The following is a 22,135-nucleotide window of genomic DNA, read 5'->3' on the forward strand; positions in this document are numbered from 1 at the left end:
TTTTCCAGCGCAAAATTAAATGTTATGGAAAACAGTGTTTGTATCTGAGCAGCATATTTGCATAAATTGTCCCTTGTAGCTGTTGATCAGAGACAGGGTACCTGTGCTAAATCTTGAAATGTTTCAGTTTTTCACTATGAAAGAGATGTTTCACAATTGGTTCAAGATCTGGAACCAAAAGGCCAACTTGCTGTTGGTCTGCCAACAAGAGCTGCTAGCATCAGGCGCTTGTGGGTTGGGCAATTTTACCTCCATTTAATGGCAGTTTTAATGGTGGATGTGTAAAGTTATTTACTTTTAAATAAGACATAAATGGAGATTAAAATTGTTGCTAGAAATATTCCAAAAGGAAGATGAATATTAACGCTACTAGCAGTTGTAAAATACTGAATGAGCGATACCATGATGGGCGGCACGGTGGTGTAGTGGTTAGCACTGTCACCTCACAGCAAGAAGGTCCCGGGTTTGAGGCTGATGGGGGCCTTTCTGTGCGGAGTTTGCATGTTCTCCCCGTGTCCGCGTGGGTTTCCTCCGGGTGCTCCGGTTTCCCCCACAGTCCAAAGACATGCAGGTTAGGTTAACTGGTGACTCTAAATTGAGCGTAGGTGTGAATGTGAGTGTGAATGGTTGTCTGTGTCTATGTGTCAGCCCTGTGATGACCTGGCGACTTGTCCAGGGTGTACCCCGCCTTTCGCCCGTAGTCAGCTGGGATAGGCTCCAGCTTGCCTGCGACCCTGTAGAACAGGATAAAGCGGCTACAGATAATGGATGATACCATGATAACTCCGCTCAGTACTTGTAAATTTCCTCGTTGCTAAGGAGGTAACCTCAAAGGCACATCTTATATATATGCAGGATATACAGTATTGTGCAAAAGTCTTTGATGCCCCTTTTTTTCACACAAACTTTATCGAGTCAGTACAAAAACGTTTTAGAGTCCAAACGTTCGTTTTCCAGCACAGAATTAAATGTTACAGAAGAAAAGGTTTGTATCTGAGCAGCATATTACATAAGAGATGACTTTTCAGATTAAAAAAGAAAACATAATGAAGGCTGCTGGGTTTTGGTGCAAAATGAAGAAGTGAGTGTGACGGTCAAAGTGTCCAGAAGAACTGTGGCTGGTTCTGTAAGACGCTCAGTAAAACCTACAGCTCATTTCCGCATCAAACTGCACTCACTGGACCTGAGACTTTTTTTTTTTTTTTAAAGCAAAGGGTTGTCGCACACCAAGTACTGACTGTTTCATTTATTACAGCTTACTGCTGTTTTATAGTATTTTTTTTTTATTATTATTTTTTTCAGCCATTTTTGGTCTACAGCATTTCTTTACATGTCCTTAAGACTTTTGTACAGTACTGTATATTTCACTGTTGTGTGTCCTTAAACTCTGGGTTTGTTTGTTTTGGTGGGAGATGATGATGATAAAGAGCATTTCTTGGACTGAAGGAAAAAAGTGCAGAACCTCTTTTCCTGCTGGATATACTGGAATCTTTACTAACATGCCAGTTCAGTTGGGATAGACGTATATGACCTGGACTTATTTCTACTGGTGCTTTTAATAGAACGAGATATGGTGTAATCTTTCCAAACACAGTCCTTAAAAAAATTCCTTCCCACCATCCAGCTCTCCCTTCTCATGCGACAGTCCTCATATGGCCCTTTTCCACTACCCTTTTTCAGCTCGCTTCAGCTCACTTCAGCCCGACACAGCTCGCGTTTCCACTATCTAAGAACAGCACGACTCGGCTTGCTTCAGCCCCCAAAACTCGCACGGTTTTGGAGTGGGGCTGAAGCGAGCCAAACCGAGCCGAGTGGGGCTAGGGGCGTGAGGAGACACTCCCCTGTGCACTGATTGGTGAGGAGGAGTGTCCTCACATGCCCACACACGCCCCGCGAGCACGCTGGGATCTGTAAACACCGTAAACCCGGAAGAAGGAGAATTACGAGAATTATGAAGCCTTATGCGCCTCGCCTCATCTATACGCTCTTGCCAGTATCTGTTGTCGGTGACAACAAGCCACAGAACTAAGACCAGCAACACTAACGACTCCATGTCCTCCATGTTTATTGTTTACTCTCCGGGTTGTGAGACTACCGCTTAAAAGGTCACTGATGTCACTGTTTGCGCCGCATAATGACATCACCTGACGTCCACCCACTTTCGCTAACTCCACCCAATGTGTCCACCCACTTCCAGCCAGCACGGTTCAGCGCAGTTGTAGTCGAAATGCAACTCCAACAGCCCCACTCAGCTCGACTCAGCCCAACTCAGCACGGCACGGCTCAGCCCAACTCAGCCGCGTTGGTAGTGGAAAAGCGGCAATAGAGTCAACAAGATGATATGACTGTCCTCATAGTCACCTGAAGTCAGCTCATGCTGTGCCACAGGGCTACACAACTCTCAAAGGAGCACACTTTCTGCCCTCTTCTACATACATGAGCTCACAGAGGCCTGCGATTGGCTAGAGTCCCTGTGATCGACAGGGCCGAGAGTGTAAGTTACATATTCGGATTGATTCGGACTCGGTAGTGCTTTCTTACCCAAAACCCCGTGTGAATATTTGTGAGCACCAGTCACAGTGGATGGGTTTGTTGAAATTGAGAGCAAGTTATGGAGGATGCAAGAACAGTTCCTTATTCTACACTGATTAAACCGAGTACACTTATTTCCCAAGTTTGTTTGTAGCCTGCACGATGTTTTACATGGAGCTCAGCTGATACGGTATGTTTTTAAAGGAAAACTCCGGAATGAAATGCTTTTTAGGTCTATTCTCGCATTATTGGGAGTGCATACGTTGAGTTGCTATCACAATCACGTCAATCGGATGTGTTTTGAGAGAATTCGTTTTTTGTGATTTCAACCGGAAAGCGCCAACACGGCAGTGCCTGGGGCATGTCTTTTTGCCGATACAAAACGCTAGTTTTAAAACCATTGCAAAGCTCAAAACAACATGACAGTTCTGTGGAAGTGAGTAGAGGGTTCCTACAAACAAAACGAGCTGTCTCTAGCTCTGCAAGTGCACAGATAGTGTGTAGAATTAGGGCGTATTCACACCTACGTTGTTTGGTCCGGACCAAACGACTAAACGAACCAAATTTCCCTTGGTCCGGACCTTTTGGGTTGGTCTGAATACAAACCACCGAACTCTGGTCCGGACCAAACAAGCGGACCGAGACCGAGCTGCAAGGTCGGACTCGGTCCGGACCAAAGGAACCCTGGTGCGGACCTTTTGGAGGTGTGAAAACAGACCGGACCTGATCTGACAGTTTTGCTTTTTTGTACCTCGGGAGCTTCCGTCGTTTGTCGAGCATTATGGGAAACAGAGTCTTGACACTCCACCGCAAAGTGTAAACACTGTTTCGGTTGTCAAGGGAACCTTACAACAGTCGTTCAGTCATTCAGACCAGTGGTAGGCTAGACTACAGAGTACAAAAAATGAGTAGGGGGCAAACGTGGGCCAAGGAAGAAACGCGCACCCTTGTGGATATATGGGCAGATGTCCACATATCTGAGCTTTTGGAGAGAACACACAAAAATGCCGCCGTGTTTGCTGTATTCAGTGAGAAAATGAAGGAGAAGGGGTTCACGCGCTCCCCAGAACAATGTCGGCTAAAAGTGAAGAAACTCCGTCAGACCTACATTAAAATCAGGGACATTCTTTCAAAAAGTGGCGGTACTAGCGACGCAAAAAAGAAATTCATCTATTGCGATGGATAAGGCGAATATCCCGACACATACCTCCTCCGTCTTGCGTGAAGAGCCAAAACTGTCACAACATGATGTGCGCTCATCAGCGCTATCCTCTGTAGCCGCCTTGCCCTTTGTTGTCGTCGTTGATAAATTACTTGTACAACAGCATAGTAATCGCACAATTGTAAAAACTGGAAAAAACATATAGCTTTGATGACATTAAAAAGAATCACAGCACGGAAAGCCTCCATGACTACTTTTGAACTTAACGCTTTGTGCGCGTGTCGTCTCTGACCAATAGCTGAGCGACCTCAGGGCGCGTGGCTTTGTTGACAGATTTTGGTCCGCTTACTAAAATGTACAGTGTGAAAGCGAACCGCACCAAAATTAAAAAACCATTTGGTTCGGACCAAAGCAAGTGAACTATCGAACTATCCTGGTCTGAATACACCCTTAGTAAATACAAAGCCAGTGACCTTACCTGAAGTTGGGCTTCCTCAGACGCCATCTTCGGTGGACAGTCCGTAAAAGTCGAGTGCCGAGTGCAGAGCCCATTGTGCATTTCCAGCGGGATGGGCTCTGCACTCGGCACTCGACTTTTACGGACTGTCCACCGAAGATGGCGTCTGAGGAAGCCCAACTTCAGGTAAGGTCACTGGCTTTGTATTTACTAATTCTACACACTCTATCCGTGCACTTGCAGAGCTAGAGACACCTCGTTTTGTTTGTAGGAACCCTCTACTCACTTCCACAGAACTGTCATGTTGTTTTGAGCTTTGCAATGGTTTTAAAACTAGCGTTTTGTATCGGCAAAAAGACATGCCCCGGGCACTGCCGTGTTGGCGCTTTTCCGGTTGAAATCACAAAAAACGAATTCTCTCAAAACACATCCAATTGACGTGATTGTGATAGCAACTCAACGTATGCACTCCCAATAATGCGAGAATAGACCTACAAAGCATTTCACTCCGGAGTTTTCCTTTAAGTTTCCCAGTGTCAATTAAAATAATTATGAACTTGATTCGTCTCTGACTGGAAAACGAAGAGTAAAATTTTATCTTAAAAGCTGACCACAACTTGAATGTAGTGAAGTCTTGACTGTCACTTGTTCACTTTTCCACCCTCAATCACTCCTACACCATCGCTCCACATCTCTCGCGGATCGTCACGTTTAATCTTCACAATTGGACCTATAATGCAATGTCAGTACAGTTACAGGTGGGAAAAATATATACATATGAAGTATAACCTGGTGTACCTTAATGTAGTGCTGAGGTTGAAGAGTTAGTGCTGAAATACTATTGCGGTCATGAGCATTCTGGTCTGTTTATCACATAAACGTGTTTACTGCTCATAAAATCAACAACCCATTTCCCTTTACGTCCTCGTCATTTTGGACTAAATCTCTCTCTTTTTTTTTCCTCTTCAGCTTGTTATGGAATTGTCCAAGTCCCAACTGGTCCCTGGTTCTGCAGAAAATGTGAATCTCAGGAGCGAGCAGCACGAGTGGTGAGTGTTCGATGTTTTGGAAGCATCCATACAGCCAGCATGCAGTTCTTTTCTATAGAAGCTGTTTAATTCTTTCAGGAAGTTTAGTATCGATCTTGAGCATTTGTTTAAACGAATGGCCAGTCCTGTCCATACTTCATAACGCTCTGGGTCAAACATCGGGAAATGGAGGTTAAAGTGTTGAAGTGTAGATCACTTTTGGGGATAAAGAAAGGTTTCTTTTGAAGCGCAGCATCTAATATACCATATCGGTTGGGAAAAAAAAGACTGGTTGATTAATCAAGTGCACTTAAGTGTGATGGTTCTTTGCTGGATTGAAGACATTAGTGCAAAGATGATGCCCACCTTTCTGTCTGCCCGCCTGCCTTTCTGTCTCTGTCTGCCTGCCTGTGTGTTTTTTTTTTTTTTAAATTAAAATTTTTTTTTTCTCATATCATCTGTAGCCACTTTATCCTGTTCTACAGGGTCGCAGGCAAGCTGGAGCCTATCCCAGCTGACTACGGGCGAAAGGCGGGGTACACCCTGGACAAGTCACCAGGTCATCACAGGGTTGACACATAGACACAGACAACCATTCACACTCACATTCACACCTACGCTCAATTTAGCCCATGTTTACATTAGACCGTATCAGCGGATCATCAGATTAACGTTTTTAAAACGATTAGTGTGCACACAGCAACGCCAATACACGATTTGCGTGCACACAGCAACGCCAATACACGGATACGCTCGGCTCCGCAGGCATCCTGCGCTCCAAATCACTCCGCCCTGAACAGCGAGTGCCCTCTGGAGGGTGCGCACTCCGGCCCTGCGCAGCTCACACAGCGCGCGAGTGAAGTGCACAAGCCGCGATTCGGGACTGAGCCGCTGTGTGTGAGATCCCAGCGCATATCACTTACCACTTGCAAGTGGAAGGATGGCAAGCCTAAAGACAATCATAACTACACAATGGGCAGTATTTGCATCAGTATTTGCATCAGTATTTTCATACTTTTATACTCTTTAATGAAAGGTGATACAAGGCGGAAGTCCGTGCCGTTTTTCAGCAGTCGCGTCACATGACCAACGCCAGCGAATCAGGAAGGTGGATGTCACAGTGACGTTGTCCAATGAGACGCCAGCTAAAGCTCAGCACAGCGTATCCACGTATTCTCAATGTTTACACAGCACCGGAGCTGACACGATCTAGACTGAATACGTGGACGCTGGCGGATTCCCGTTTCCCGGTGTTCCCAGGCGGTTTAATGTAAACGGACAGTGCATCCGCGAAGAAAACGAGACAGATACGGTCTAATGTAAACGTAGCCTTAGAGTCACCAGTTAACCTAACCTGCATGTCTTTGGACTGTGGGGGAAACCGGAGCACCTGGAGGAAACCCACGCGGACACGGGGAGAACATGCAAACTCCACACAGAAAGGCCCTCGCCGGCCACGGGGCTCGAACCCAGACCTTCTTGCTGTGAGGCGACAGCGCTAACCACTACACCACCGTGCCGCCAAAAATTTTTTTTTTTTAAATTTTTGAAAAATAAACATTTTCATGAAAACTGAAATGTGCACAAAGTCCCAGTTATTTCAAATGTAGATGGTCAGCCAAGACATTTTCCATCCTTTCCTTAATTATTGCCTTCAAGACATATCAAGTTCTCCAGTAATGTCACACAGACCTGCTCATGGACAAAAAATGCTCCTTCGTTGAGAGAATACAAGACCACCAGAAAAATCTAACAGCATAAATCTTGGATTCATTTGGACATTTATCAACCATTAACCGGAAAACTTTTCTTTATTAGGGGCGGCACGGTGGTGTAGTGGTTAGCGCTGTCGCCTCACAGCAAGAAGGTCCTGGGTTCAAGCCTAGTGGCTGACAGGGGCCTTTCTGTGCGGAGTTTGCATGTTCTCCCCGTGTCCGCGTGGGTTTCCTCCGGGTGCTCCGGTTTCCCCCACAGTCCAAAGACATGCAGGTTAGGTTAACTGGTGACTCTAAATTGACCGTAGGTGTGAATGTGAGTGTGAATGGTTGTCTGTGTCTATGTGTCAGCCCTGTGATGACCTGGCGACTTGTCCAGGGTGTACCCCGCCTTTCGCCCGTAGTCAGCTGGGATAGGCTCCAGCTTGCCTGCGACCCTGTAGAAGGATAAGCGGTTATGGATCATGGATGTTTCTTTATTACTAAAATACTCCCTCCAGCTTGGCTTGTCCTGCTACCAAAACACAAGCTCGTATTTTCTATCGTCAGTTTTTACTTGACTAAATTGATTGTGTGTTTGGGATTGTGCCTCGCTGTTGTATTATTTTCTTGAAACAACTTGTCTATGGTGTTGCGTTAGTGGCATTAACTCACATTTTTTCTGTCTGCTTGACCAGCTTGTCCTGTGTTTTGGCAGATGGTAGGTCAAACCAAGCTGATTTTTTTTTTTTTTTCCAGCAGGAAAAATATTAATCTGTTAATTAACATTACAAAGAGTCATTATCACCTGGTGCTTTGAATAATGCACATCTGCTGCCTGACCAGAGTCTTGCAACAACTTCATGCAGTCTGTTGTGTTTACATGAACGACAAAACTCTACAGCTACTTGTCTTTATTTGTTAAATGTGTTGTCTGGCTGCCATCTCTGCTTATGGTTCATGTTGTGGTTAAATGTGAGAGGTTGATATGCTTTAGTAGTAATCCTAGAAGATGGAAATTTTAGTGGTGCTGCTTGCAATACGCTTCCGTGTGTGTGTGTGTGTGTTTTGTAGGCCAAACCAAATTACACTTCAGAGCAATTCTAAAAATTTCCCACAAACCTGACTGAGTTACAATTCTGTCTTGATGATTGGGTATCTCAACGAACTAAATATTAAACAGTTATTCCATGAAATCGAGTCGTACATGAGCTGATGGCCAACGAGGAGCGTAGCACCGAGTTGGCTATAAGCGATGTACGACGAGATTGAGTGGAATAACTGTTTTATTCAATCCACATTCACTGGATTTTGAGTAACGGAGCATTTTTATTTTAAGCAAACTTGGTAGAAAAAAACTTGTCTGACAAAATAATTTCTGCTTAGAATGTAAACAAACTAGTGAAATGATAGTAGCAATTTGTGAAAAATGCTATAATAATAATTCTTGAAAAATAAAAAAAAAAGAGACTTTTATTCCATATTTTGTTGCCTTTTTTTTTCTATTTGTTGGGGTTTTGTTTTTGAGGAGAGTTTTTATTTCATCCTTGGCTGGTCCAGCAACGCACTCCGCCATTTTGTTTTTCTCTACTCATGGTATATGAGCTGATAGCCTAGTAATAGAGTAGCCAATCAGAGTGCGCGATTGCTCATATCCAGCAAATGTGGATAGAATAAGTGTTATTTACTTTTTTTTATTGATGTACTCTGTTCCAGTAATTTTGCTTACTTAAAAATTGGGTGGTCTGCCACCCAAGGTGCCCTGTTCGAGGTTGTTCAGCACATCTAAATGTAGGAAATGTAGTCTGAACTCTCTGATCGCAAACCCGAATGTCTTCAGTGTAGAGCAAAAACACAAGTACTGGCCTTGCCATTCCAATACTTTTGGAGGGGCCTGTGACACAGGAAATGTGTGCAGTTGTGAAAACATGGATTTCAGATGTCTTTATCGTAGGTGTGTGTAACCTTTTGGCCTCAACTGTATTGAAAAAATAATTTGCTGATGGTTAGGTATGTGCATAAAGATTACACTGCACATTTTTAATGGGCGTAAAATGAAAGTGGCAGTTTCAAGAGGCCACGGAAAGAGGAAACGTGCAAAGTAAACTTGTTGTGTTGACATTTTTGTGGTAAACGCTGTATGTATGCAGTTCCTGTGAGGCAATAAACATCATTTTAAGGGTGTGTGCGCTACCTCCTAATTACCTCCCTGCTCAGTATCTAAGCTCTTCGAGAAGATTACATGTGAAACATTTTTGAGCTATGGTACATTAATGAGGAAGGACCAACATCTACAATTAATCTCAACATTTATGATTTGACCCCTTGCCATAGTCAAGGGGTCATAGTCTTTTTTTTTTTTTTTGGCTTTTCTTGCCATAGTGGTATAGGAGATTTCTAACTTTTTCACCTAAGGGTTGTTTTACAATCAGGGTACAAAGTTTGTGTCACAGGGTTCCAAAATTCAAATTGATTCAAACTGGTTCTCGTACCAGTTTTTAAGTGAAGGACAAGTTAAAGAACAGATTTCAGGTAATTTTCTGACGTGTGTATGGGAGTTTTGTGTAATCTGCTATAAGATAAAGAAGATTGGGGGCGTCGTGGCTCAGGTGGATGGGGCGCCATGCCATGAATCCGGGGACCCGGGTTCGATTCCGACCCGAGGTCATTTCCCGATCCCTCCCCGTCTCTCTCTCCCGCTCATTTCCTGTCTCTACACTGTCCTATCCACTAAAGTTGAAAAAGCCCAAAAAATATCTTAAAAAAAAAAAAAAAAAGATAAAGAAGATTAAGGGTGTATTCAGACCAGGATAGTTTGATAGTTCACTTGCTTTGGTCCATACCAAATGTTTTTTTTTTATTTTTTCATTTTGGTGCGGTTCACTTTCACACTGTACATTTTAGTAAGCGGACCAAAATCTATCAACAAAGCCACGCCTCAATTATATTTTGACCCCAGAATAGTATCCAGGTCATCGTAATAGATGAATTTCTTTTTTGCGTCGCTAGTACCGCCACTTTTTGAAAGAATGTCCCTGATTTTAATGTAGGTCTGACGGAGTTTCTTCACTTTTAGCCGACATTGTTCTGGGGAGCGCGTGAACCCCTTCTCCTTCATTTTCTCACTGAATACAGCAAACACGTCGGCATTTTTGTGTGTTCTCTCCAAAAGCTCAGATATGTGGACATCTGCCCATATATCCACAAGGGTACGCGTTTCTTCCTCGGCCCACGTTTGCCCCCTACTCATTTTTTGTACTCGCCTGCCACTGGTGACTGAACGACTGTCGTAAGGTTCCCTTGACAACCGAAACAGTGTTTGCACTTTGCGGTGGAGTGTCAAGACTCTGTTTCCCATAATGCTCGACAAACAACGGAAGCTCCCGAGGTACAAAAAAGCAAAACTGTCAGATCAGGTCTGGTCTGTTTTCACACCTCCAAAAGATCCGCACCAGGGTTCCTTTGATCCGGACCGAGTCCGACCTTGCAGCTCGGTCTCGGTCCGCTTGTTTGGTCCGGACCAGAGTTCGGTGGTTTGTATTCAGACCAACCCAAAAGGTCCGGACCAAGGGAAATTTGGTTCGTTTGGTCCGGACCAAACAACGTAGGTGTGAATACGCCCTAAGTGTAGCTTTAAGCAGGGCTGGGAGAAACAAATGAAGTGATTCTCGGAGAGGACTTTTTTTTTTTTTTTTTGACAATTCAGAATCCACTACTTCCATAGTGCTTTTAAATATAAGGCTGTAAGCTTTGTGTTAGTTGTCTCTAATATTTATGTCCCAATATCTTGACCACATTTTAGGATGAAAATAATCATTTTAGATGTGTTATTTTATTTTGAAAAATTAGCTGTCTCGGAGAGGACATTTTTTTTTGACCCAGTTACATACTAATTTGATCAAAACAGTCTGAAAACTTACTGGCATTCAACATTAAAACTTAACTATGTTTCCAATGATATGGAACCAAATATTTGTTTTATGGTATAAAGAATGATTTAAGTGCATCCCTTTTGGAGCTACCTGTGGTCAAAAAAGCACTTTTTCTAAATGACATGAGTAATTTTGCTAAATATGACACATATTGCCATACATTCACCAAAAATAACGTTATCACCAATTTTTTTTGCATGGTAAATAGAGCTATCACAGGGCTACAATAAACAACCAAGTTTATTTAGTCAAGCCTTTTGATACTGAAGATAAGAAGTGTTAAATGTGATTTTTAGCTTGCGTACCCTGATCGTAAAACAACCCCTAAAGCAGTGGTCAGACTAAAATTCGTTCAGTGAAGGGGAAAAAAAAAAAATTTCACTGAAGGGGAAAGGATGTCATGTTTTGCACCAGCTGTATGAAGGTGAACTGTGACTTGTGAATTTGAGAACTTCTTTCTTCCAAACCAGTGAAAACAAGGTGGTTGGACTGTGGTCTCTTTGGCCAGGAAACACGTCGGTGCTACTAGTTATTAAAGGGATCCTCCAGCGGATTTATTCTCAAACTTATTTTAAGTAAAATAGTCGCGGATTTCAAAAATGAATTTTCTTCAGACTATCAGATGGGCTTCCTGCGGTGGTGACGTATGCAATGACATCAGGTAGCGGTCACTTGGAGCAACTCTGCTGTTTATATTCTCTGTTTGCATCGTAGTTTTATAAGTATTTTACTGAATTTATCAGTTTTTAAATAAGTATGCCTTATTGTGTAGCATATAAATGCCACAGTGATGCTAAAAAGAAAGCACAGACTGGAACTAGACGCATTTACATGGAGAAAATGCAAAGTGGGTTTGATCAGCTGTGGCAGAGGGGCACAGACAGAAACTGGATCAGACATGAGTCCTCATACTGCAAAATCTGTTTTTACATGATCTACACAAAGTGTGTGTATCTAGTGTGACATTACGTTTTGTGCTCCTTTTTTTTTTTTTAAACATGATCTACATGGTGCTGGGTAGATTAACAGAGTGTGGCATGGTTTTGTAACGGAGATTTTTTTAGACTGCAAAGTGTCGTGTCGCGCTGCGAGTTGTCATTTTAACCCGAGCTTTTAGAGCTCACCTACACACACTTTGCCCCACACACTTTCTGTAGATCATGTAAAAAAACAAAATATATAGGATTTATTTTGCAGCACGAGGTCTCATGTCTTAAGTTTCTGTCAGTGACACTTTGCCGCAGCTGAACAAACACACACTTTGCATTTTTTCTGTATAAACTGATTTTTAAACTTTGTTTCTAATTAAAGAAAAAGTCGAATTGATTCTGATCAGTTTGTCTCGAAGCTGAAATTGGTTGACCGACCCGATCTGTTTTGCTTTCAAAACTATAATAAAGAGACCTGTTAGGATCTTGCCTTTTGTCAAATAAAAATCTTTCTTCAACACTTATTTAATGATTAAATAATATTGGCTGGCTTTTTTTTCATGGTATATCAGGCGTGTTCCATTCAGCTAGCATGATACTGAACGAGTCGAAGACGAGTTCAACATCATGTTAGCTGAATGGAATACATCTGATATACCATGAAAAAAGCCAGCTACTATTATCTCTCATTACCTGTAGCCGCTTTATCCTGTTCTACAGGGTCGCAGGCAAGCTGGAGTCTATCCCAGCTGACTACGGGCGAAAGGCGGGGTACACCCTGGACAAGTCGCCAGGTCATCACAGGGCTGACACATAGACACAGACAACCATTCACACTCACTTTAGAGCCACCAATTAGCCTAACCTGCATGCCTTTGGACTGTGGGGGAAACCGGAGCACCCGGAGGAAACCCACGCGGACACGGGGAGAACATGCAAACTCCGCACAGAAAGGCCCTCGTCGGCCACGGGGCTCGAACCCGGACCTTCTTGCTGTGAGGCGACAGCGCTAACCACTACACCACTGTGCCGCCTATTATTATTGTTGTTATTATTACACATTTTTGAAGGAATAATTATAGATTTTACAAAAAGTTAAGAACAGGGGGGTAACTTTACCAATATTGAATGCTGATTCTGATCGAGTGTAATTCAGTGTTCTGTCAATCCAATGTACAAAGTCAAAGTTCTAACAATAAAAATGGTACAAGTCAAAGTCTGAATAACAACTAGGGATGGCGAAAACTAAAAAAAAAATCTTGACCGACCACCAAGCCTCATTAGCTGGTTAAAGTCGGTTAACCTATGAGTTTAAACAGGGATGCAAACGGCGCGCCTTTTGGCGGATACCGCCTTTCTCACGGCTGAATCGTGCAGATCCGATTTTTTTTTTTTTTTTTTTTAGGGGGGCGTTGGAGTGTCTGAATAATTTCATCAGAGTAAATTCTGTATTAAAATGACTAAATAAGCAAATGCCGTTACAGTCCATGAAACATAGGAAGTATGAGAAGAAAACAGTAAATCAGAAAGCTGCGCACGTTTTCGCGGAAGCTGTGCAAATGTGCGCAGCTTTCTGATTTACTGTTTTCTTCTCATACTTCCTATGTTTCATGGACTGTAACGGCATTTGCTTATTTAGTAATTTTAATACAATTTACTCTGATGAAATTATTCAGACACTCCAACGCTCCCCCCTAAAAAAAAAAAATCGGATCTGCACGATTCAGCCGTGAAAAAGTCGGCATCTGCGCCTATGCGCTACGTTCACACTGCAAGGCTTAATGCTCAATTCCGATTTTTTTGTGAAATCCGATTTTTTTGTGAGGTCGTTCACATTAACAAATATATGCGACTTGTATGTGATCCTCAGTATGAACGAAAAGCGACCTAAAAGTGTTCCGCATGCGCACTGCAGGATACGACGACGTCACACGCAGTGAGCATGGCCAGTGTTTACGGAAGTAAAACCGCCCGGTTGCGGTATGACTCATCCAATTTAGCTTGAATAGCTGTATCCCCCCAAATGGAAATCAGCTCCCTAACCTCTGCGTCCTTCCATTGAGAAGATTCAGAACCTTCACAGCCCGAAGCGTCCCCCGCATTGATGTCATGCGCAGGGGCGCAGATACGTTTTTTGAACTGGGGGGGGACAAAGCTGCCAGCAAACCAACCCCAACCCCGATATGCCTGTCAAACTTGTTGTTAGTAACCATAGCAACCAAGCTCGAGCTCGCAACCTGTGCAGTCTGCGCAGCTCAACCAACCGAATATCAGTCTTTGTTTTGTTTTATGTGAGTTGTTGCAACTATATGTATACACTGCTGTGCACCTCAATAAACCGAATGGTAATTAGTCTTTTGATTTTTCCGTGAGGTTTGCCTTATGCAAAGAAAGACAGCATAGACGTTTTTTCCTCCCTATAAGTAGGGGGGACCGAACGAGGTGAATTTAAATATGACTCGTCCCACCCTCTATCTGCGCCCGTGATTATGCGCCATGTTGTTGTAACTTTTTTGAGAGACCCGCCGCCTACTTCAGCGCAGAATAGTGACGTTTGTGGCTTGTTGATGACGTGAAAGTCGGATGAATGCGACCTGGCGGTTCAGACTGAAGTCGCATATGAAAAGAGCGGATAGGAATCGGAATTAGCACCACATATCCAAACGGCCTGGGTCGGATTTGAAAAAATCGGATGTGTGTCGTTCATATTGTCAATAAAAGATCGGATACAGGTCACATATGGGCGAAAAGATCGGATTTGAGTCACTTCAGCCTGCAGTGTGAACGTAGCCTTAGTTTGTGTGGAGAGATCTGATCTGCAATAACATGCATTGTTGGCTACAGACCGAAACGTACTTTCAGAATGCACTGGCCAAGGCACGACTAAACTCCATGTGCCTTCTAATAATAATTAAAAAAAAAAAAAACAGAATAGTAATTTGTAAGCTAAAAAGCCTGTGTCTACACTTTTTTTCTTTCACCGAGTGGCAGCTGTCTTCAACTGGGGCGGGAGGGCGGAACATGACTGAATGGGTGTTTCTGATTTGTCAGCTGTCGTCCTTACACTGCATGGCATGCCCCAAGCGTTTACAACACAGAATTCCAGGTTCTCCGCTCCAAAATCGGCAGCTTCAAAACGATTGAAATTTTTTTTTTTAACCGACAACCAAAAAAAAATTAACCGGTTGATTCAGTCAACCATCGGTCAAACGGTCATCGGTTAACATCCCTAATAACAACCCATCTTGTATACAAGCGATACCCAGGCTGACAGTTCAAGTTCACAGTTACTTTTGGTAGTAGTTAATTGTTCCATTGCAGTTTTTCAAAACAAAAGGGCTTTGCTGAGTGAAGTCCATGAGCAAAGTCCTCTTGTAAAAGTCTCCATCACTTTTCCTCACCTCCAAGGAGAACTTTGACAATATTTCCACTATTGCTCTCTCTTCCAGTTTTTCAGTGTCCATTGGTATGTTTTTCTCTTGTAAATATGTGTGAAGAATATATAATGAAATTTTGGTAGCCTTTCGGGTGTTCAGCACGTCTTTTAGTTTCAATTTAAACCGAGAACTGAATTAACCCCGTCTTCTCTCTCTCTCTCTCTCTCTCCCGGACGATAAAGAAATGATTGTGCACATGCAGAGCAGAAGAGTTTTGGAGTTGATGTGACGATCCAATGTGTGATGTCGTGTTGCCTTGACAACGTGCAATATTATAACAATATTGCATGCTCATTCTCCATTGGGGAGAGCGGCGTAATACATGTAGGATAGGTGATATGATAATATTGCATGCCATCGATACACCCACTAGAAGGGAATAGAATACGTATATGTTGTTTACCAGCTGGGAGGTCCGTACCGTGAAATACCGTGACCGAGGTCTTGAAAGTAGTGACCGATGCCCGTATTCAAGGCTGAGGTCACGGTATTTCACCATACGGACTGACTTTAAACTGGTAAATAATATATTTTTTTCTTTACCAAATGCTAACAGAAAATGAGAGCACGGCGGCACGGTGGTGTAGTGGTTAGCGCTGTCACCTCACAGCAAGAAGGTCCGGGTTTGAGCCCCGGGGCCGGCGAGGGCCTTTCTGTGTGGAGTTTGCATGTTCTCCCCGTGTCCGTGTGGGTTTCCTCCGGGTGCTCCGGTTTCCCCCACAGTCCAAAGACATGCAGGTTAGGTTAACTGGTGACTCTAAATTGAGCGTAGGTGTGAATGTGAGTGTGAATGGTTGTCTGTGTCTATGTGTCAGCCCTGTGATGACCTGGCGACTTGTCCAGGGTGTACCCCGCCTTTCGCCCGTAGTCAGCTGGGATAGGCTCCAGCTTGCCTGCGACCCTGTAGAACAGGATAAAGTGGATACAGATAATGAGATGAAAACGAGAGCGCCCGAAAGGGAAAACCGAGCCGAGCCGCCATTTTGAATCCTCATTCACGGCTGTAATGCAAATGGCTTCCTCCTTGGTATACAAGTGCACTTCCATGGCAGGAAAAAAAATACATTTTGCTGCCTATGTCGTCTCCTATTTATACAAAATTGAGTCATTCAGGATTCAGCCATGTTTTTGCTTGGCGTTAGCAACAGTTAGAGGTTTTTAGCTTTCTCCTGAAATGTTTTCTTTTATTTCTTCTTCCTCAGGGTAGTAAAACTCGCTTTCGCTGTGAACACTGTCGTTATCGCTATCCATGCTGTAAAATTAATGCTATTCTCCTGAGAAATGCTGGCAAAAATTTATAAGATTTTTGATAATCTTATAAATAAATCTTATTAAAAAAAAAAGATAAATGTTGACAAAAAATGCTACTATGTTTGTTGTGAACGAGCGAGTCGCCAGAAGTCCGTATCCGGGGACCGTACCGTAGAATATGGACCCGCTCACCAGCCTATCAGAGCGCAGGATTTGATGGAAACCAGACCGCAAAAAAAAAAAACGTTTTTATTCCATGGAAAAAGTGGCCTGTACGTATAATAATTCACTTCACTGAACCGCCTTTCTATCGCATTTTCGTAAGGGGAGGCCCATCTAGTGATTACACGCCAATAACCCGTTAGAAGAATGTTGGTTTTAAATGTTTGCTATTTGTTTGCAAGCAGCTCCGTTGATGTCGTAATTTTGTACTGAATCCTTTGTTATTCAGAGCTGTCAACCCGTGTCCTGTGGTTTGAGAGTAGAGATGCACAAGGAGCTGAATTAAAATGTGATCTTCCCGTGTTTCTGAGGACAAATCAGTATTCATTGTCTTCATTTATAATCAGACTTTTTATTTCCTAAAACGGAGCGCCACTATTCCGTTCTTCACTGTGACCAATGACCATAGACGTTCTCCATGATTTTCTGTACACGGCTGAAGCACAGTGAGTCACCACAAGAAAAGCGTGAGAAGCAACGTTGGAAAGATGTGAATGAATTTTGAATTATGCGTAGAACGCGCTTATCAAGACTGATTTTTTTCTCCAACAAAGATTCGTGAATGAGAATCACAATCTCAGTCCGAAGGCCCAAAAAAAACCCCATTTCATGAAGAATCATGTTTGAGAGCTGCACTGAAAAGGAGCCTTACTTTTGTCTCGACCCAGCCACTTATAAAAATGAGGGAGAATAGTTTCCGGTCATTTATTCAATAGTTTCTTTGGTGTTTCTATTCAGTTGTATTGTATTTTGTTTATCGCCTGAATAAATCGCCTGGTTTGTGCTTTATACTTACTCACGGTTTGTGTTTCTCATCTTTTGCAGAGATGCGAGCTCTGTCCACACAAAGACGGAGCTCTAAAAAGGACCGACAATGGTGGTAAGGCTGCATTTTTTTTTTTTTTTTTTTTTTTAATTTTTAAAAATTTTTTTATTTTATTTTAGAGTTTTGCTCAGTTTCTATGTAATCCTTTTTCTAAATGCATCGGTATATTAGTATATGATACCATCAGCTTATATAGAATGTGTATATGTCTCTGTCTCTCATATAATACATACACACTAGTGCATCTCAAAAAATTAGAATGTTATGAAAAAGTTCAATATTTTCCATCAGTTATTTAAGAAAGTGAAAATGTTATATATTATAGACTCATTACACATAAATGTTTCAAGCATTTTTCTATTTTAATTTTAATCAGTATGGCATACAGTACAAAAACATAAAAAAAACCCCATCTCAAAATATTAGCATATTTCATTGAGTTTGAGTAAAACAGTATGAACACAGTGACTACGTTTACATGCACGTCCAAATCGAGCTGCTGTTGGTAATCGAGCAAAGGGTCCCAGCAGGGGTGCCAGAGAAATCCAATCCTACTTGCACAAGTGAAATCGGGCTATTGTGCAAGGTGCATTGTGCACACGTGGCGCTACACGCCCCATCGTGTTGGTACACTTCCGGTTGTCGTCATGAAGAAGAGCTATAGTGTTGCCAGATACTGCTGACGTTTTCCAGCCCAAAACATGTTCAAATCCGCTAAAATGCACTTAAAACCCCCAATCTGGCAACACTAGCAGTTCCGTGTTCAAGCTGTTAGGCTTGCTCTAACAGACTATGGCTACAAACTGTCCGGCGCAGACCACTGTTTTGTAAGACAACTTATTTTGCACAATAATATTTTTCTAAAGTCCATTTTTTGCTTACAAAAAATTTTTTTTTTGCTTACAATTTAACTTATGTCTTAATAAACACACAAAAAGTTCAATTGTTTTGTTTTTATTGACATTCTTCAGATGTTGGACACACACACACACACACACACACACACACACACACACACACATATATATATATATATATATATATATATATATATATATATATATATATATATATATATATATATACACATATATATACAATGACTTGTTTATGTACACAATTCACAGCTATGCAACAGCTGTACAGATGTATTTGGTGATACAGTAAGTGAGCTAAATTTTAACAGTGCAAACAATGCCACAAAAAGAAAAGATTCATGCCGTTGTCATGATTCGTTGTCATGCCGACCGAGGCTGTTGTGTTTCCCGCTTGTGGTCTCGTCACTCGTCACTTCCGGAAGTAGCTCGACAACTAGCTCGATAGGGTATACATGCACAAAGTAGCTCGGCAGAAATCGCATAAACTAGGTCGTGTAGCTTGATTCCGAGAAATCAAGTTCGGTTCAATTTCAGCCGAATTAAGGTGTATACATGGCATTTTGAACTTCAATTTCAGTCGAGCAACGGCAGAAATTCGATTCTCTCTATGTGCATGTAAATGTAGTGAGTGTATCTCTCGGTCTAGTTCAGTACACACAACCACAATCATGGGGAAGACTGCTGACTTGACTGTTGTCCAGAAGATGATCACTGATGCCCTCCACAAGGAGGGTAAGCCACAAAAGGTCATTGCTGAAAAGGGTGGCTGGAAAAGGTGCACAAGCAACAGGGATGGCCGCAGTCTTGAGAGGATTGTCAAGAAAAGTTGATTCAAAAACTTGGGAGAGCTTCACAAGGAGTGAACTGAGGCTGGTGTCAGTGTATCAAGACCCATCACGAACAGATATCTTCAAGAAAGGGGATACAACTTTCGCATTCCTAATATCAAGCTACTCCTGAGCCAGAGACAATGTCAGAAGTGTCTTATCTGGGCTAAGGAGAGAAAGAAATGGACTGTTGCTCAGTGGTCCAAAGTCCTCTTTTCAGATGAAAGTACATTTTGCATTTAATTTGGAAATCACGGTTCGAGAGTCTGGAAGAAGAGTGGAGAGGCACAGAATCCAAGGTGTTTGAAGCCCAGTGTGAAGTTTCCACAGTCTGTGATGATTTGGGGTGCCATGTCATCTGCTGGTGTTGGTCCACTGTATTTTATCAAGTCCAAAGTCAACACAGCCATCTACCAGGAGATTTTAGAGCACTTCATGCTTCCATCTGCTGACGAGCTTTTTGGAGATGCTGATTTCCTTTTCCAGCAGGACTTGGCACCTACCCACAGCACCAAAACTACTACCAAATGGCTTGCTCACCATGATATTACTGTGTTTGATTGGCCAGCCAACTCGCCTGACCTGAACCCCATAGAGAATCTGAGGTATTGTCAAGAGGAAGATGAGAAACACCCGACACAAAAATACAGATACGCTGAGGGCCACGATCAAAGCAACCTGGGCTTCAATAACACCTCAGCAGTGCCACAGGCTGATCACCTCCATGCCACACCGCATTGATACAGTAATTCATGGTAAAGGAGCCCCAACCAAGTATTGAGTAAATGAATGAATATACTTTTCAGAAGTTGGACATTTCTGTATTGTAAATCCTTTTTTTTTGATTGATCTTAGGGAATATTCTAATAATTTGAGATACTGGATTTCTGATTTTCATGAGCTATAAGCTATAATCATCAAAATTAAAACAAAAAAGGCTTTAAATATTTCACTTTACATGTAGTGAATATAGAATATATGAAAGTTTACCTTTTTGAATTAAATTATGAAAAAAAGGAACTTTTTCATGGTATTCTAATTTTTTGAGGTGTGTGTGTGTATATATAATATATATGAGCTACATCCTGGACATGGAGAACCAAAACCACGGCAAATGTCTATGTCACTCGTGAGGAAATCAAAGAATTGTTTTAATAAATTTGGGTACTTTTTATTTGTGTGTGTGTCTGTATGATAAAAAGAAAATCGTACATTGGCTTGAAGATATGAAGTTTATCTTCTCTTGTTGAAAAACTCGCATTTTTCATACAAAATACATCGCGGCTCTGAGTGGCACATTTCACTCCCAGTGTTTCCCTGCTGACTTGACGCGTGTTGTCAAAATGGTGAACCGATTCAAACTTGTGTGTGTGGGTTTTTTTTTTTTTTTGTGAATGTGCCCATATAATATAAAGAACATTACACAGTGGTGCAAAGATATGAAGTTTATCTTCTCATGTTGAGAATCTTTTCACTTGTTCATGTCGCTCATTCGTAAAATATGTATTCACCGCTTGAAGATAAACATCATATCTTTCATGTAATATCCTCAATTTAGTATAAATACAGAGGTGGTTATAGAAAATCGAGGCGTGCTGATTGGTTGAGAAATTTGGACTGTTTCTCGATTAAGCACCTCGAGCGACTCGGCAAAATGGCGGCCGATCGCTTTGTCACTGTAAGTGAGGAAGAATTACAAATTCTGAAAGAAAATGCTGCTCCTAAAAGCACTAAAGATGCTACAAAGTTTGGTCTAAAACTATTCAAAGGTAACGTGGAGTTGTGATTTTATTTTATCTATGTCAGAACAAAGTATTTTTATGTGAGTCGGCATCGGTAAGAGTCTGCGCCACACCTTTTGTTACGTTTGCATGCTTGCTTTTGAAATTTTTTTTTTTTTAATGATTTTTTTTTTTTTAAATAATCAGGTGTATTTATACTCAAACAATTATCCACCTTATGCTCAGTGAATATCAGTGATTTATTATACATACAAGACACTTTTTCCATGGAATAAAAACACTGTGTTCTGTTCCCTTCTAGCAGGTTTCATTCATTTGGTTTGATAGCATGCAATTTTGTTAACATATCGCTTATCCTACGTGTATTACGCCACTCTACCCAGTGAAGAATGAGCATGCAGTAATGTTACAATATTGCACATTGTCAAGACAACACGATGTCACATGTTGGAGACGTAAAACTTCCTCGCTAGCGAACGACAGTGACTATTTGTAAACAAACATGGCTGCAAGGGTTGCTTCATTAAAAGCGGACGATTTTGAGAGAATTTTGGCTGCCAGGTCGCTCTGTTGTGCGTGGTGATCGATGTTGATTTTCAAAGTAACTGAGTAAATTACACAAGGAAAATAATATTCGGCTTGACTGCGCTAGCGTTGGCCTTCGCTAACACTCCACCAGCTGGAAGGTAACTGGACTGCCACACTAACAGCACAGAGATGCACATAAGCTAGTGTTGGACTTGGAGAATGCCAATATGATGTATGTATGTATTATAATGATAATATTGGCTTGCTTTTTTTTCATGGTATATCAGATCTATTCCATTCAGCTAGCATGATATTGAACTCCTCTTCGACTCCTTCAAGATCATGCTAGCTGAATGGAATATATGCAATATGCCACTCAACGCCAGCTGATCTTATTTAAATAATAACTTCGACTTCATCTCACTTATTATTCATCAGTGTTCACTGAGCCTTTTGGTGAATAATTGTTTATCCGTGTAGTAAGTGGCAAAGGTTGTTTTGTTTGTCTTGTGCTAACGTCGCCATTTCTCAATGGATTTTCATCAAATTTGGCAAGTAGGTCTGGGGATGACCTGGAATTTTTCAGATCTAAACAAAATTCATGTACGGGCCCCAGAGTGCTGGATGTTTTGGATTTTTGTTTGTCTTGGGTTAACGTCACCATTTCTTGATGGATCTTCACCAAATTGG

General features: G+C 42.0%; 1 protein-coding gene across 7 annotated transcripts in view; it reads left to right on the plus strand.

Moving 5' to 3' along the window:
* mllt10 (MLLT10 histone lysine methyltransferase DOT1L cofactor) overlaps positions 1-22,135 on the plus strand; it is a 172,497-nt gene that overhangs the window by 6,062 nt on the left and 144,300 nt on the right. For all 7 annotated transcript variants that reach the window (XM_060900009.1, XM_060900010.1, XM_060900011.1 and 4 more), the window contains exons 2-3: positions 5,121-5,200; positions 17,470-17,524. In XM_060900009.1, coding sequence (XP_060755992.1) covers positions 5,121-5,200; positions 17,470-17,524 — 135 coding nt within the window. The remainder of the gene's footprint in view (positions 1-5,120; positions 5,201-17,469; positions 17,525-22,135) is intronic.

This window comes from Neoarius graeffei, chromosome 19, assembly GCF_027579695.1.
Source record: "Neoarius graeffei isolate fNeoGra1 chromosome 19, fNeoGra1.pri, whole genome shotgun sequence".
Taxonomy (NCBI): domain Eukaryota; kingdom Metazoa; phylum Chordata; class Actinopteri; order Siluriformes; family Ariidae; genus Neoarius; species Neoarius graeffei.